This window comes from Gossypium raimondii, chromosome 7 (assembly GCF_025698545.1).
Source record: "Gossypium raimondii isolate GPD5lz chromosome 7, ASM2569854v1, whole genome shotgun sequence".
NCBI lineage: Eukaryota > Viridiplantae > Streptophyta > Magnoliopsida > Malvales > Malvaceae > Gossypium > Gossypium raimondii.
The window spans coordinates 17,324,182-17,340,545 of record NC_068571.1 but is presented as its reverse complement, the minus strand read 5'-3'; the positions used below and the strand labels follow the sequence as shown (position 1 = coordinate 17,340,545).

At 35.1% G+C, this 16,364-nt stretch overlaps 1 protein-coding gene and 1 long non-coding RNA gene across 2 annotated transcripts; one reads left to right on the top strand and one right to left on the bottom strand.

Annotated features, from left to right (window-relative positions):
* The first annotated feature begins 855 nt into the window (after positions 1–855).
* Positions 856–1,892, top strand: LOC105800318 (uncharacterized). Its single transcript, XR_001135790.2, has 2 exons — positions 856–1,072; positions 1,418–1,892. It is a non-coding gene; the product is annotated as an uncharacterized LOC105800318 (long non-coding RNA).
* Positions 1,893–13,728: 11,836 nt separating this feature from the next.
* LOC105800324 (aspartic proteinase NANA, chloroplast) lies at positions 13,729–15,657 on the bottom strand. Its single transcript, XM_012631368.2, has 2 exons — positions 15,041–15,657; positions 13,729–14,727 (listed from the first exon to the last, which is right to left on the bottom strand). The coding sequence occupies exons 1-2, from the start codon at positions 15,655–15,657 to the stop codon at positions 13,902–13,904; spliced, it is 1,443 nt and encodes a 480-aa protein (XP_012486822.2). The 3' UTR covers positions 13,729–13,901.
* Positions 15,658–16,364: the final 707 nt, after the last annotated feature.

Here is a 16,364-nt window from a genome sequence, read left to right as displayed (position 1 = left end):
GAAAAACAATTTATATATCCTATATATAAAAATTCTAAGATAAACTACATACATGATTTCAAAATAAACTCGAAAAATATTAAAAGAATGGTATTTGAAATGAATTAGGAATAAACTTAAAGTAAGCAATAAACCTTTACTAGTTTGACATGATAATACGTATAAAAATATAAAAATAATGATACATACATACTAATATATGGAAAAACAAAGTGTATCCCAAAATTTTAAAACAAGTTAACTAATTACTTATAAATAAAATAGGTTTGGAAGATATATACAAATAAAATAAAATTAAAAATAAAAAGAAAATAAGAGTAATCTAAATAAAAATACGTAGTGGATTCAAAATATTAATGTATGATGAATGAAAAATATTAATAATAGATTAGGATAATAATTTGTTATATTTTAAGCTATAATAATAGTAGATTTAAAACTACCCAATTTAGATATTGAATTAATATTTAGTTTTCAAAAAAAAAAACAATGCATCAAAATAAGACTTATCATATTAAATAAAAAAGTGCTAAGCAAACTAATTAAATACTAAATTAAAAAGGATAAAACACAAATTCGGACCAAATTGATGACTGATTAAACTCCACGAGACTAAATAGCAATTAAACGCAAAATTTGGAGGCTCAAATCTAATTAGTGAGAACGATACTGTTTAAACATGGATCCAAATGAAAACAGAATCAAATATGCGGTACAAATTAAAAATTGAAGAAAATCGAATAGAAACTCCATTAAACACAGAGGGATTTGTTGTGCAAATAGACCAAAGAACAGAAGGGCGCGGATCCTGCCCCGGGTCGGGTCACCACACGGGTCTGAGCCTCTAAACGGCGTCGTATCATGGCCACTGCCCAGGCTTTGAACGACGTCGTTTCTTTCATTGCTTATAAGCCAAACCTTAGAGCAATCAGCAGTTTATTTCATTTAAAATAAAACCTAAAAGATTTGCTTATTGTTTTCGGTGCCGTTCTGGGTATTGAAGGTATCTGAGCAGTCGTCGATCCTAGTCCATGCTCCGATGACGACGGAGAGAGCTAGGATTCCACCCCAGGTACGTCTTTTCCTTTCCTCTCTATTGCTTCCCCCTTTTCTTTAACTAATGACTGTTTAATACGAAAATAATAGAAAGAAAAAAAAAGAATCTGATACTGGCAAAATGAAAAGGAAAAAGAAACTCGAAAATCACCTCTTAATATTTCGATTCTTTTTATTTTTGAATGCCCCTATTTACAGTCTATTCTTTGCTTTTTTATAGCCTGATTTTTACAGAGGAAAAAGAAAATAAAAATAAAAAATAAATAAAAGGAAAATTGCCCCGTCCTTAATATTCTGTTCTTTTATTTTGCTCTCGTTTTCGTGCTTTTCTTGCTTCTGTTGCTGGTTTGTCGTGATGCAGGTACAGCGTACGGGGTCGGAGACGTGGCACGTACGGATGTGCGCGGGCGCGCGCGTACGGAGGCTTGTTTGAGTGGTGCACGTGCGTGGGGAGTGACTCGGAGGCATGGTTCGTGGCGTGTACAGAGGCCAGCTGGAGGCGCGTGGAGGCGCTGCATACGTGAGGAGTAGCTCGGCACGCGCGGAGGATGGCCTTGGTGGCTGCGGCGCTGGAGGCTGTGATGCTAAAGGCTAGGGTTTCTGATTCTTTTTGTGTTGGGTTTGGGTTGAATTTAGGCTGATGGTTAAGACCAGTTAGGGTCTGTAATCGGGTTTAGTGACTGGGCTTCAACCCGAATTTGGCCCATTGTAATTGGACTGTTTATTGGACTTTTGGTTTGGTTTATTTTAATAGCGGGCCGGGTAAATTGGGCCTATTACAGTTACTTATTAATTTATTCGATTATTGTGATATAAATGATGCCCATTTTTTAACATTTTTTAATTGTTTTATTAACCGTTAAATATTTTGATTTAAAATCATTAATGTTACGTGAAACAACCCTTAACAATTGAAATTACCAAAAATTGGGCTTATTAGTTCGGGGTGTTCATTGAGGCTGCCCAAACCATAGTCTCAAAAATTGATAATGAAAATATAGTGAAGTTATTCGGTTTGGTACTTAAGCTGTTCGGTTTAGTTTTGATGAGATTCTATATAAGACAACTATATATGATTCATGTTATTATCTGAACTTGATGTTGGGTTGCTTAATTTGTGCATGTTGAAGCTATCAAATTTAATTACCGGTCATGTTGAACTTAAATGTTCCCTCGCAAGGCCAGGGCATTCACCAATCAAGGTTTCCCTTTACATGCCCTATCGGAGGAAAATCACATATCGTTTCATATTTTCCATACATTTCTCCCATCACATTCATATCTTAACAGTTTCCTCTATTTCCCCCTTTCACCGTTCCGGATACGGAGCTTGTGCACTAAGGATGAGTATCCATTTTCAATCATTCATAACCATTCAATTATTGTATTTTCAATTTATTAGCACACTCATGCATAGCTAATTTAAAATAAACTAACATACCTAAAAGATAATATTTTTATTGAGTTAGTTCGAATTTACTAGAAGCACAAGTAGAAGGAACTCACTAAAGATTATCAGGAAAATCTTTTTCCACTCTACGGGTTCTTTCCCTTTTGCACTAGGGTCTTCTCCCATTTCTTTAGCTAAATAAAATCAAACACTCTATTAAATATAGAAACAATCGAAACTTTAACATAAAAATGAGAATCGGTAACATACAATCATTAACCAAAAGGAAGTTTCCTTCCCTTCGTGACTTCTAGTGAAAACCTATATAAATGATTCCAACTACCTTTTCATTCCCTGGAATAACTAAAGAATGACTCAAGAATTTACCAGCAATTGGCTTGAAAAGGTTAATTGCTGATCAAGCTAAATGACTAATTCCTTCTATGATAACCTTCAATCCTATTTATATAAAAATTAGCTTGTAATCCCACTCTAAGAAGGTTACCTAATCATATTACATGCACACACGATCCAAATAATATAACATGATTCCACTATTTAGAGACAATTCCACTAATCAGACGTAACCATTGAGGCTCTACAGGTGTCTTGCAAAATGACACATTTCCTTTATAGGACTTGGCACACTTCTTGTACGTGTCCCACCTATTGCAGATTAAAAAATGAACGAACATGTTCGTAACAATTAAACTTTTCATTCTCGGGTTCGCAAACAAAAGAGCTCACCAAATGCAGACTAGGAATCCGCAAGATGGCAGAATATGGTGGAACAATCCACAAGGGATCATGCTAGAATGAAACAAGTCAATTCTTCGCGAATTTTACTAGCTCACACCAAAGTCACCACCAATCTCACTTGGCCAACCATCCAAAATGCGAATTAGAAAAAATTGGGGTGGGGCATAAGTATAGAGTATCTTTTCCACATGGACTATATAAGTAAGACAAAAATTGCGAAATTTATCAAATGACAAGTTGTTGATAGAAATAAGGAAATGTGAATTGAGTTAACTATTAACCTAAATTAAATTACTAAGTATGCTAAATCAAATGAAAGTATAACATAGGATAATAAGCAGCAAATCACAAGATTAAATTACTATGACATGAAGGAGTTATATTAATTGTTTTTCTTAACAAAAATTCTTAAAAGTAGTATCATCCAAAAAAGCAAAATCCAAATAAGAAGTCCTAAGCCACAGTCCGAAATAATACATAACAATCCCAAAATACCGATTAATAAAGTATGATAGTTTATTTGAAAATATCCGAGTGCACCTTCTTAATCCGAGCCCATGTCCTAACCTCGATTATTATCTGAAAAATCATAAATTTAAAGAGGTGAGCTTTTTAAGCCCAGTGTGGGTCAACATATATGACAATAGATTTTATGACATAAATCATAAATATAACAGAACAATTTACGTAAACACATTTCACACGTATATATATTTATCAGTATGCATAACAATGATGTCGATGTAAAGCTTTTTCAGAAACAATGTAGATCTTTAGAAAACATTTCTTACCCAACTCCGTTACACACCATAACTGAGTTTCCCAGAACTCGTCCATCCAATAAAACACCATTTATCTATACAAGTCACTAGATAATGCAGTCAAGCTGCCAGATACAGAATATTGTGGTCATGCCACTAGATTTGTAGATATACTACCAGATAATGTGGTTAAACCACCAGAATATGTAGATTATTAAATTGACAGAATTCTTCCACCTTTTAACATAATCACAATCCCATGCATGTGACATGACATACATAAATCATATTTTCAGTAGGCGTGCTTTACATGCAATTCAGAATTATTTTACATATCAGATAGTGCGCACGTTTAACTTGCAAATAAGATAATCAACAGAAACAGTACTATGATTAGTTTTCATGCTTATCAAATAACGCCATATAATCACAATACATGCGTGTAAGGAAAAAACATGATCTCTCATTTAACAATAAAACATACAATCACATTCATAACATCAGAAATCTGAAGATTCAGAATCACTTACTTGGAATCCTAATTTTTAACAGATTTATCAATCCTTTTGAATACACGTGTATTCGCATATTTTTGCATTTCAAAAATACTTATACAAATTTTTATCATTAACACATTTATTTTAATTAATAATTAATTTCACAGATTTAAAGAAGTTTAAACCCACACTTGGATTCGTATGTTGTAACACCCTTAAGCTGTCTCCGTCGCAAGATTAGGGTTACGGAGTATTACCGTATAATTTAGAAAGTTTAACTTCAAAACAGAAACAATTATACAACTTAATATTAACATCTAAAAGTTCAACATAATCATAGTAAAAATACATAATTTGGCCTTAAAGCAAGCCTTCAGTGCCCCCGAAAAACTTGGAAACAATCAGGGATCAATTTGAAACAAAACAGAAAATTTTAGAGAAAACATGAAAATTTGGAAAATAAAGGTCACACGACCGCGTGGCCAGGCCATCTGACATAGCCTAGACTATGCGGACATTTGAAGTCTGGACATACGACCCTGTCCCAGCCCATGTGTCTGCCCATGTTGGTATTCAAATTAGGGCCAGATAGTTGTGTCGCAAGTCATGTGTCAAATTGTGTGTGCATTCGATGTTGGGTGACACGGTCGTGTCTTAGGCCATGTGCCAGACCATGTTACATCCTGACTTAAGTCACACAGCTATGTCGTAGGTCGTGTCTTAGTCTATGTGAACTTGTACCTAAAACAATAATGACACACGACTGTGTAGAGTGGCCGTGTGCATGTGACAGCCCGTGTCCTAGGCCGTGTGCAACATATGTTACCTCTAAAACAAGCCATTTCCAACTAAAGCTTGCACACCAAGACACACCAATTCCACAAACATTCACATGACCTAAAACACACTTCAACCACGCTCAAAACATACCATTTCAGTCAACCTATAATACTAACCAATGTACAGACAAAACGAACCATAATCATAAAACATACATAATCCAATCAACTGGATAAGTTCATTCAATAAACTTAGATAAAAAATACCAACAACCAATTCAAAAGCGTACCACTCAACCATAACTTACTTAATGTAAGGCAGAACGTGCACAAGTGTAACTTCATCTACATACATCATCATTTACAACTTCAAAAAGAATATTAAAACATTCTTAAACTTGGCATAACTCAAAACATACCAAATAGCTACATTGACATCAAGCCCTATTACACTTAAACCCTATATATGCCATTTATAACCATAAGCCAAAATAACAAAAAACTACCAAAATGATCGACGTATAGTGTGACAGAGCTTCAACAAGATTCCAACTGATCGAGCTTCTGATAATCTACAAAAAAAAACAACAACTAAATAGGCAACTAATGCTTAGTAATTTCGTATTAAGGAACTTAACTTGCCGAATATAAACGATTAAATCACTAAAGCATTTCTCATATACTTAAGCATACTTTCCTTTCCTAATTAAAACACCACAAGGTTAGTAGGTGTATAATGAGCATCTAAATTCACCAAATTCATGGAACATTTCATGAAATAAATCTCAATTTACAAATTATCTACCACATATTCATTTGATTCCCTTTGTAAACTAATTACACATATCTTGCTCTAAAATTTTAACAATTTTACAAGTTAACCCTCGGGTTAGCTATATTAAGCTAATACAAGCTCAAAAACATAAAAATCATTAAAAATGTCCATCAAACATATACCATGCACAATGATTGAGCTTGGCCGAATGCTTTAGATGAATAGCAATGGAGAATCGATTTTCCAACATTCCAAATGAAGAAAATGATGATTTTTACTATTAAATTTTATGTTTATTTACTAATTCACCAACTTACCCTTATTACTAATTGAAAATTTCAAATAAACCTTGACCATAACTATCCAATAATTTATTATATGGTTTATTCACCCACCAAGTCCTTTAATTTAAGATCCCATATCCATTTTATCCTTTTAACTAATACAAATAAACTTTTTCACCTTTTTCAATTTAATCCTTTTCACCTAATTAATTATTTAATCCTTAAAATTTCTTAACCAAACTTAAATATGACCTTAATAATTACTCAAAAATTAAATGAATATTAAAATACTAACTGACTCGTCAAAATCATAATCCCTAACCCACTATTTTCAAAACCACTAAAAACGTGCTATTACAGCTCTCCCCCTAAAAGAATTTTCATCCCCAAAAATCTTACCAGAAAGTAGGTTATCGTATTGCACTTTCATAGCTTCTTCCAATTCCTAGATAGCTTCCTCGACCCCGTGATGGTGCCAAAAAAAATTAGCCAAAGCTATACGTTTATTTCTTAATTCTTTAACTTCCCGAGCCAAGATTCTAATCGGTTCTTCACTATACAACATATCAGGCTGAATGGTCAGCCTTGACTTGCTGACACATCAAATACTTACTCACATATTCAGTTACTTTATGCTTAAGCCAACCACCTATATTGTTCCTTCAAATCTCGGTACATCTTATTCCTTCTATGATGCATAGCGTTTAGGCTACTATGTGTTTCCCAAAGAATAAATTGTCTCAAATCTCGATCATCAGGCACACAGTATCTCTCACAAAAACATAGAACTCCTTCAGAATTAAGCCCAAAATATGTAGTCTTACCCTCCTCTATTTGTCTGAATTGAGGTGCAAGAGAAGCATCGAGAGATTACTTCAATCGAATCTCATCTACTAAGGTAGGTGATACAACCATGGTTCAAGACTCGACTAAGGCTGCCGAAGAGACCATGGAGCTGCCAACGGGCCCGATCACTCGTGCTCGAGCTAAGATGTTCAAGGAGGCTATTGCGGGACTTATCGATCGAGTTTGGGGTGAAACCATTGCTGGACTTATCGATCAATCATGGAATTGCCATTCGAGCATGCCACGCAACTTACTCCAACCTCAATTCTATCTCAATCCTATTTTCTTTAGCTTAAAGTTTAATTGTTGGAATAAAGAGTCAGTTCGTTCTAGCTAGTTAATTAGTTAGTTAAATTAGTTTAAGGTTTATGATTATGTCATGGATTGACCTTCAATGATTGAGCTTTAAATATGTCCTAATCTAAACATTTTAAATATGTTGAAGCTTATTAATTTTGTCTTGTTTCATACAACTTTATTAAGTGTTTAATTGGGTCTTATTTCAGACACATTAATTGTGTCTATTGTTCAGAGAAAATAATTATTACTTCTTATGACTACATTTAATCCGATCTTAATGTTGTCTTGTAGGCTGGATGTATCATCAATAGGTTTATTGGATGGTAATTAAGGAGGCACTTGGACCTGGACGTGCATGCATTTGGAGCTGCTGTTTGCTTTCTTTCAAGCATCTTTTCATAGGATTCAATGGATCCAATGTTCCTACATTTGATAAATCCCTACATTTGATAAATCAGCTGCTAAATTCCGTTCATACCTAAATGACCACCCATTGTCGGCTGTTCACACCTAGTGGCTCTTCGTGCGCCACAACCAACATCAATTCAATACTGATTATTCGACTGCTCAAGGAAGATTCAATTCATGTTCCAACATCTAGTTGCTAAGAAACTTGCAAGGTTTAGCTAACTTCCAAGTGCATTCAGCTGACCATTCGGGAATTGCAAAGGCCATGGCTGGTGACGTCTTCAATGAGTAGAAACATTCAAGAAATTAAAGTTCAATTAATTTGCTGCTAGCTCAATAAACTGAACATGAACTTGTCCATTCGACTGGATTTTGTAACAGCTATAAATAGCTCATTGTAATATGTTCTGAAGGTTACTGAATTTTTAATCTTTTATGATTATTAAGCTCATTGTGAGTTATTCAACTCCCTTCATTCTTTTGAGACTCGATTGACTTATCTAGCTAAAGTCTACTAGCGTCAACCCGATGCTTTTGAACTTATCACTTCCAGCAAGTGTGGCGTTCACCCTTATACCGTAGGTTCCTATCTCGTTAGATAGAGGGTCTCAATTTGTTATTTTCATATAATTCATTACTAAGTGTTAACTTAAAAACCAGGTCAGTATTCACCTATAATACTGGTTCATTCTTCAACCTTCATTATCAAACTCAACATAGCCTAAATTATCCATCTAACACCCATCTTGCAAACCGACCATCCTTGAAGTCATACTACTTAGCCTTCAATTACGATACTTCTCAATTTATGATCGAAAATTTACGCAACTCGTAATCAACTCCGAGCACGAGTTTGTATCAGTAGGTTTCACTTGCTATTTCACAAGAAAACCTCCATCATTCGTCAAGCTCAACTTAGTCAACATCACTCTCTAATCAGTCATCGACTTTCTGCTTAATGCATTAACCATAACGTTCGACTTTCCCGAATGGTACTCAATGGTACAATTATAATATTTGAGAAACTCTATCCATCTCCTTTGCCTCAAGTTCAAATACTTTTGGGTGAGGAGGTACTTAAGGCTCTTGTGATTCATGTAGATAATACACTTCTCACAATATAAATAGTGCCTCCAAATCTTGATGGCAAAGACAATAGCTGCAAGCTCAAGATCATGGGTTGGATAGTTATGTTCGTGAGGCTTAAGTTGTCTCGAGGCGTAGGCCACAACCTTACCATCTTGCATCAAAATGCAACCAAGATCGGTATGAGATGCATCACTGTATACCACATACTCCTTCCTAGACTCAGGCTGGCTTAGAATAGGTGCTTGAGTCAACATGGACTTAAGCTTTTCAAAACTTTCTTGTTGCTGCTCAGTCCACTTGAAAGGTGCACTTTTCCCCAACAACTTAGTCATAGGAGCTACAGTCAAGTAAAATCATTCCATAAACCTCCTATAATAATCAACTAATCAAAGGAAGCTCCGAATTCACTAACGTTCTTAGGCTATTTCCAATCCAAAACATCATTTCGTGGAGCCAAAACTCACACTCACTCAGTTTAGCACAAAGCTTTTTCTCACAGAAAATCTCTAGGATAACCTTTAAGTGCTCATCATGTTCCGTTTCAAACTTGGAATAGATTAAGATGTTGTCATTGAAGATGACATCAAGTTGATCAAGATATAGGTAAAAAACCTAATTTATCAGGACCATAAAAGTTACTGGAGCATTCATGAGATCGAAGGGCATCACCAGGAACTCGTAGTTACCATACTGAGTCTTAATTGCGGTCTTAAAAATGTTTGTCTCCATTTTCAACTGATAGTATCTAGACTTTAGATTGATCTTGGAGAACACTTTCGCACCTCTCAATTGATCAAATAAATTATCTATCCTTGGTAAAGGATTTTTTTTCTTTACGGTCAATTGGTTCACTTGCCGACAATCAATGCAGAGACTCATGGATCCATCCTTCTTTTTTAAAAATAAAATAGGGGTTCCCCATGGTGACACGCTCGGCCTTATGAATCCATAAGCCAGAAGTTCCTATAACTACGCATTGAGTCCAATAAGCTCTTTGGGTGCCATGCGATAGAGGGCAATAGACACCAGACCTGTTCCAGGAAATAAATTGATCCTAAATTCAACCTCGTGCTCCACGAGTAATTCATGTAACTCCTCTGGAAAGATGTAAGGAAAATCCCTCACTATATTAATGTTCTCCACAACTGACTTGTTGACATTCGTGTTCAGAATATAAGCCAAATAGGCATTGCATCCTTTATGTACCAACTTTTCAGCCACCAGAGTACAGATCACATTAGATAGGTAATCCCTACGCTCTCCAATCATCACTATCTCTTTTCCAACAGGAGTTTTCAAGGTAACCCATCTTTGAAGCGCAATCCAAACTAACTTGGTGTTCCACCAACCAGTCCATCCCCAAAATGAGGTCAAATTCACTGAAGGGTAATTCCATCAAGTCTGCCAAAAATACCTCTCATTGAATTTCTAACGGGCACATCTTATAAATTTTGCTCACAAAAATATATTGTCATAGGGGACTAAGCACATTTATATTTCTAATAGTTTCCTCTACCTCAATTCCCAGATTGTTAGCCATCAATCAAGAAACATATGAATGGGTCAAACCAATGTCGATCAAAGCAAAATATTGTACAGAATTAATCGTAAAAGTACTTGCTATGGTGTTAGTAGCGTCATGGTCCTTTCTGCATCTTGCTACATGACAAGTGCAGGTTGTCTTGCATCGACTTAGTTAGCACCCTGACCCAGTTCTCTCTACCTCTGACCAGCATTACCACCCCTATTCTGACCCAAACCTCTTTGAGGCTACTGTCCAACTCTATGGTTCTGAATTTTGTTTTGTTCTAGGCTAGCATCTGCTCGTTACAAAGTGGAAAATCCGTAATCTTATGGTCTAAGGATCTATATCTATGGCATGCACCCAAACTTCTCCAACATTCACCTGGATATCTCTTGCCACAAGTAGCACATTTTTGGGCTCTCTCGTCATCAGCAACAGTAGCAATATTCTGTTCTAGTCTATTATCTCGGCCCACTTATTAGGTTGTGGGGCTTGGACAACAGGACCAACATCTCTTTTAGTACAGACTCTAGCCTTGTCCCTCATTTCGCGCTCCACATGCTTCACCTCCTCAATGATTTTGGTTTCTCAAATAAAGTTTCAAAAACCCTTTCCGTATAAGAGGTTATTAGCACCACCAATTCGTATATTAGTCCATTCTCAAACCTGACGCACTTATCATGTTCAGTTGTAATCATTCTTTGAGCATAACGACTTAGCCTTAAGAATTCAACTTCATATTCAACCACAGACTTATCCCCATGTTTGAGCTCGATGAACTCCAACCTCCGAGCTTCAACATATCTGGTACCCACATATTTGTTTTGAAAAGCATCCAGGAAATATTCCCATGTCAGCCTTTCAGTCAATGTACCCCTCATGATGGTCTGCCACCAGCAGTAAGCCTCATCCCTCAATAACAATTCCGTGCCCTTCAATTTCTACTCCTGGGTACATTCTATGTCATCCAGAAATCTCTTTGCAGCTTCTAACCAATATTCTGCTATGGTGGGGGTCGTCCCAGCAACGCCCCTAAATAATTTAGCTCTATTAGATCGAGGCTTTTTAGCAATAGTCCCTCTATTCCTAGATCCATTTTAGGTTCCCGCTACTCGTTGTAGCACCCTAAGCATGGGTTGTGACACAACATCATCAGCAGACTCATGATGGCCTCCATAGTAGGTGTGTGCTTGACTTGATCAACCACAAGCTCGGGGATGTGTACTTGTGACATAGACGAACCGATTTGAGTTCTCTGACCCTTCTTTCCGCTAACTCTCATACCCCGAGTTTGAACACTGATCTACTACGAATTACACTATTATTTATATCCATTTTACAAATAACATTAACTCATTTTTTATTAGATTAAGGACATGTTTAAGTTCATCTACTAATACATTGAATGAACATTACAAAATTTTAATTATGATGATGTTATGAATGAACATTATGCAATTTTATATAATTGGGTAACGCAACTAGTTTTCACTAAATGTTACTATAAGGTGGCATTATACATTTTCATCACTAAATTCTCGATAATACATGATAAATAATGATGAATCGTCACTTTTAACCTTTAGTGATGAATGTCGTAACGATGGATGTGATGTCATCAAATACAAATAATGACATAAATTTAATATTTAATGACAATATTTTAAATGATACTGATAAGAAAATTTACTATAGTGGCTCAAGAGAACTCTCCTCTAGCCCAACTTGAGGTGAACTGGGCCCAAGCAAAAATTTAGGCCCATTTGCTAGACCCGGCCCGTCCCAAAAAAATGGGCCTAAAATTTTGCCCAAGTTCAAATTTCAGATAAAAATGCTAAAACCTGTGTTCAATCTACCGCTTATATTAAATTTTTTATATTATTTTATTTTTTACATAATTTTAAATATATATAATACATCAAAATACATAAATAAATTAAAATAAATATTTCGAACAAATTAAAAATAAATTTAAAAAATATGTATACTTAAATAATACTAAGATAGATGCAACTTAACAAGAAAATGTCTCTAAAAATAACAAAATTAACAATAAAATAAGTGTTATACAATATCCAAACAATAACAACAAAAATAGTAGTAACATAATAGTGAAATGGTAGCAAAATAGGGAGAAAAAACAAGAAAATATCACTAAAATAACAAAAAAACAGTAAATTTTTTTGTTATTTAGTAAATTCGGGCTGAGCTCGGGCCAAAAATGTCTTACTTGAAGCCCAAACCATTTTTTAAACCGGCCTTATTTTTTTTCCAAATTTATTTTTTGAGCCTATATTTTTATCTAAATCCTCTCATATTTTAAACAGGCTCTCAGATCGAGCCGAATGACCCGACCCATAAACAGATCTAAACCCAACCAAACATAAAATTTAATCTGAAAAACATTAACAAGGACTAATAGACTTGCAAAACCCACCTACCATAGCAACTAATTCAATTTCTCTCTCCAAAACCTTCTCAGCACCAATAATGACAACTCAAGAAACATGATCTAAATTATATTTAGCTAGATCCTTAGCTAACCCACACCATCGAATACTCATTTATAACCAAAAACAGTATGAAAAGCAGGAATCGAAGTCCTCTCACTCTAGCTTTAAAAATGCTTAAAAATGGAAGATAAAAATAAAAAATCAAGTTTAAAACTACGAGTAGATATTAGAAAATACTTTACATTGCAGTAGAAATCAAAATGAAGCAAAGAAATAATAAAAAAATCCTACTCCTCCACTGTTTCAGAGGTCAAATGTGAGCTAAAAAAGAAGAATGGAAAAGTTCAAAATTTATCTTTTAAAACTTGTCTAGATATAGAAAATCAACTTATCAATCTAAAATGAAAGTTTGGTTGAGAGGAAAGTTAGAGAGAAATTTGAAAATTTTTGGAAAATAATCGTGAAAATGGATTCCTCCAACTGTTTTTCAAATGGATATTTTTATTGAAGTACTTTTAACTCTCCAAATCATATATGTATATTTTCTAATATTTTCACATTCACATTACAATCTTCTTAATTACTAAATTTTCTAATTCATCCCTTAATCAGTCTATTTAATAAACTCCAAGAAACTAGTCTCGTAAGTTAAGAAAAATCCGTATGAAATTGGGTAAAAATCGGATTGATACAAAACTAATATTTTTAAGTAATTAGAAAAGAAATAAAATATCATATCATATTAAAAATATATATATTGACATAACCTGCTTGAGCCAGATATATAAGTTGCTCAAACTTACCACTTCAATAACTCGAATGCTCGAGCTCCGTAATAACATTACGAATTTCTATTTTCCCTTTTCCTAACTTGGAAGAATAGATATATCATTTACATTCTATCATTCTAACTATGAAATAAATTGGATTATTGCCTGTTATATGACAACTCCAATGGCTTCTAGTTTTGGTCCCTTTTTCAGTCATCAAATGTACAGCTAGAAGAAGCAAATCCCAACTTGCCATTTAAAAGATCGAATTCCCACAAATGATTTTGCTGCAAAATATTGCCAATCACAGACGGTCCAGGCCAACGCGTGGGGACGAACCCAAGGCACTTTACCCCTTCCGCAGCATCAATCACGTAGCTTTTCACCGGAGGCGTTAACTTAGCTCCGTCAGCGAAATGGACCTCCAGTTTCGGCATGAGAGACTCCTTATAGCCAACATCACCGAAACAATATTCCGGCTCCGACGGCCCCACGCTCAATGACAGTTTCTTGAATTTGCTAATCGGAGCCTGGAAAGCAGCGATGACTTGATTGAACACGGGTTCCACTAGGTGAGTTAAACTCGAACCTGAGTCCACAATAAACCCGCCACCGCTCTTAAGATCCCACGCGTATGATGGGATAGCCAGCATTTCACCATCGATGGAGATTCCAGACACGTTTACAGCGTAATATGGATTCACTATTCCGAGGAGCAACTCCGTGTATTGCATTTTCGGTAATGTTGAATCATCCACTTCGCCGAAAACAAGGAAGTTAACGAGGTCACTTGGGCTCAGATGATCAACCAAGCAATACGAAAACTTGTTCCCAAACTTCTCAGCTGCTTTCACTGCGAATGAATGCTGGTCAAAACCTAACCCCATTACTCCATCAATGTCGTGGAAGTTTCCAAATATTGTCTCGCTACACCCGATCATTACATCCGGTACTTTAATCTTTTTGCCGTTGGTAAGGCGTACTATAACTGTATCATTGCCGAAGATTCCAAGAACTTTTGTGCCATCGGAGTACCTACGAACAATCGTAAGGTTAATTACTAAATAGGAACAACGATAAGCTTGAGTGTAACTAATAATTCAGTACTACATCAATATTCTACTTAAATAGTCGAGGTCAATGGTGAAGAAATGTATATTTTACTTCACCACTTTAACCAAAATATTACTACATTATTCTATTTTATCAAGCACTCAAAATTTATTTTCCTTTTTAAATTTCTCTTTCCATTATTCTATTTTTTTACTCAACCAAGTGAAATAAATAATTGTAAAAGAGAAATGGCCATATCAACTTCACAATATAAATTAAAAGGTGATTGATCAACCTGAAATCATAGGCACAAGGAGATGTCGACCGATGACATTTTTGCAAAGAGAAAGATCGAGCAAGATCCTGCTTGCACATACTGGAGAGGCATGGAATTGGAATAAAAGTACGTGATGTTTTAGGATTAAATATCCTTTCATGATGATGGATCCTATCATCGAAACAAGTTTTGCACTTGTATTTGCATTTCATCCATGTAACAGTACTTCCCGTATCAGCTATCATAATAAACTTCCTCGGCGGGCTCCCGATTCGAAACGAAACGAAGTATTGTCCAGTCCCAATATCTGCAGCCGATCGCATTGGAAGCTCAACCAAATTGCTACTACGCAATGTCTCGACCTGAAAATTCTTCCTTCTTGGGACCAACCTATGTGAAATCGCATGTAGCCGAGCAGTGTCGCTGTGTATCAATTGTTTTATACGTTCCCTTGAACTACTCGGAGGTCCAAGGGTTGTTCCAGACATTTTTCCTAACTCGGGTGAATGCCTATGGATTAGCTTGAACTTAACCTTTCCATGATTGTATTTGGAAGCATGAACTTGAAAGAAGAAATTACAATTATTGGAAAACAGTGATAGTGAAAGGAAAATGAAGATGATGGAACTCTCCATCTTTGAAGGGTGAAAACGAAAACAAAACATTAGTTAAAGAAAAAAAATAAAGAGGGAGGAAAAGAAAATGGAAAAGAGAAACCAAAGAGAGATTCAAGCAACTCTTGCGGATATCCTAAGGCATAGTGTTATGTAATTTTAAAAATAGTGCATTTGAAAATTTCATACCTTATATATAAAACATAAATGGGATGGGAGAAAATAACTATAAATTAAATGTAGGCCTTTCTTTTATTTTTTTCCTATTTTTATCATGTTATGCCATTTATCATTGTTTGTTTTATTTATATTCTAGTTTTTTTAAATATATGTTCTTTTTTTATAAAAAAGCAAAGGCATGTAAGGGCATAAAACAAATTAAGCAATAATATCTTCATCCAACAGCAACCAATGAATGATATCTAAATTGTCCAAACAAAAATCAAAAGAGCAACCATCATTTAGAGTTCAATGGGCGAGACTGTGATCAACCCCATTGGTTAACCTAGGAATATAATGATTTCTAACAAAATCAAAACCAACACAAACACCATCAACCTCTCCAACGATTATACAATACAAGAATAAGTCCAAAGTTTGGCGATAAGCCTAATAGTAAGAGCAAATTAGTAGCAACTTTTTATAATAAATTGACGATAACCATGATATCTAGCAAGAAAAAAGCCCTCAACAACTTGAAAAGCCTTGGCAAAGAGAAGGTTGAAAGC

What these genes read in the sequence shown, in the direction of transcription:
- LOC105800324 (XM_012631368.2), bottom strand. Translation starts at nt 15,657, where the DNA reads ATGGAGAGTTCCATCATCTTCATTTTCCTTTCACTATCACTGTTTTCC. An exon ending in CCTTGTGCCTATGATTTCAG is followed by an intron (nt 14,728 to 15,040) that starts GTTGATCAATCA and finishes GATTGTTCGTAG; the next exon opens with GTACTCCGATGGCACAAAAG.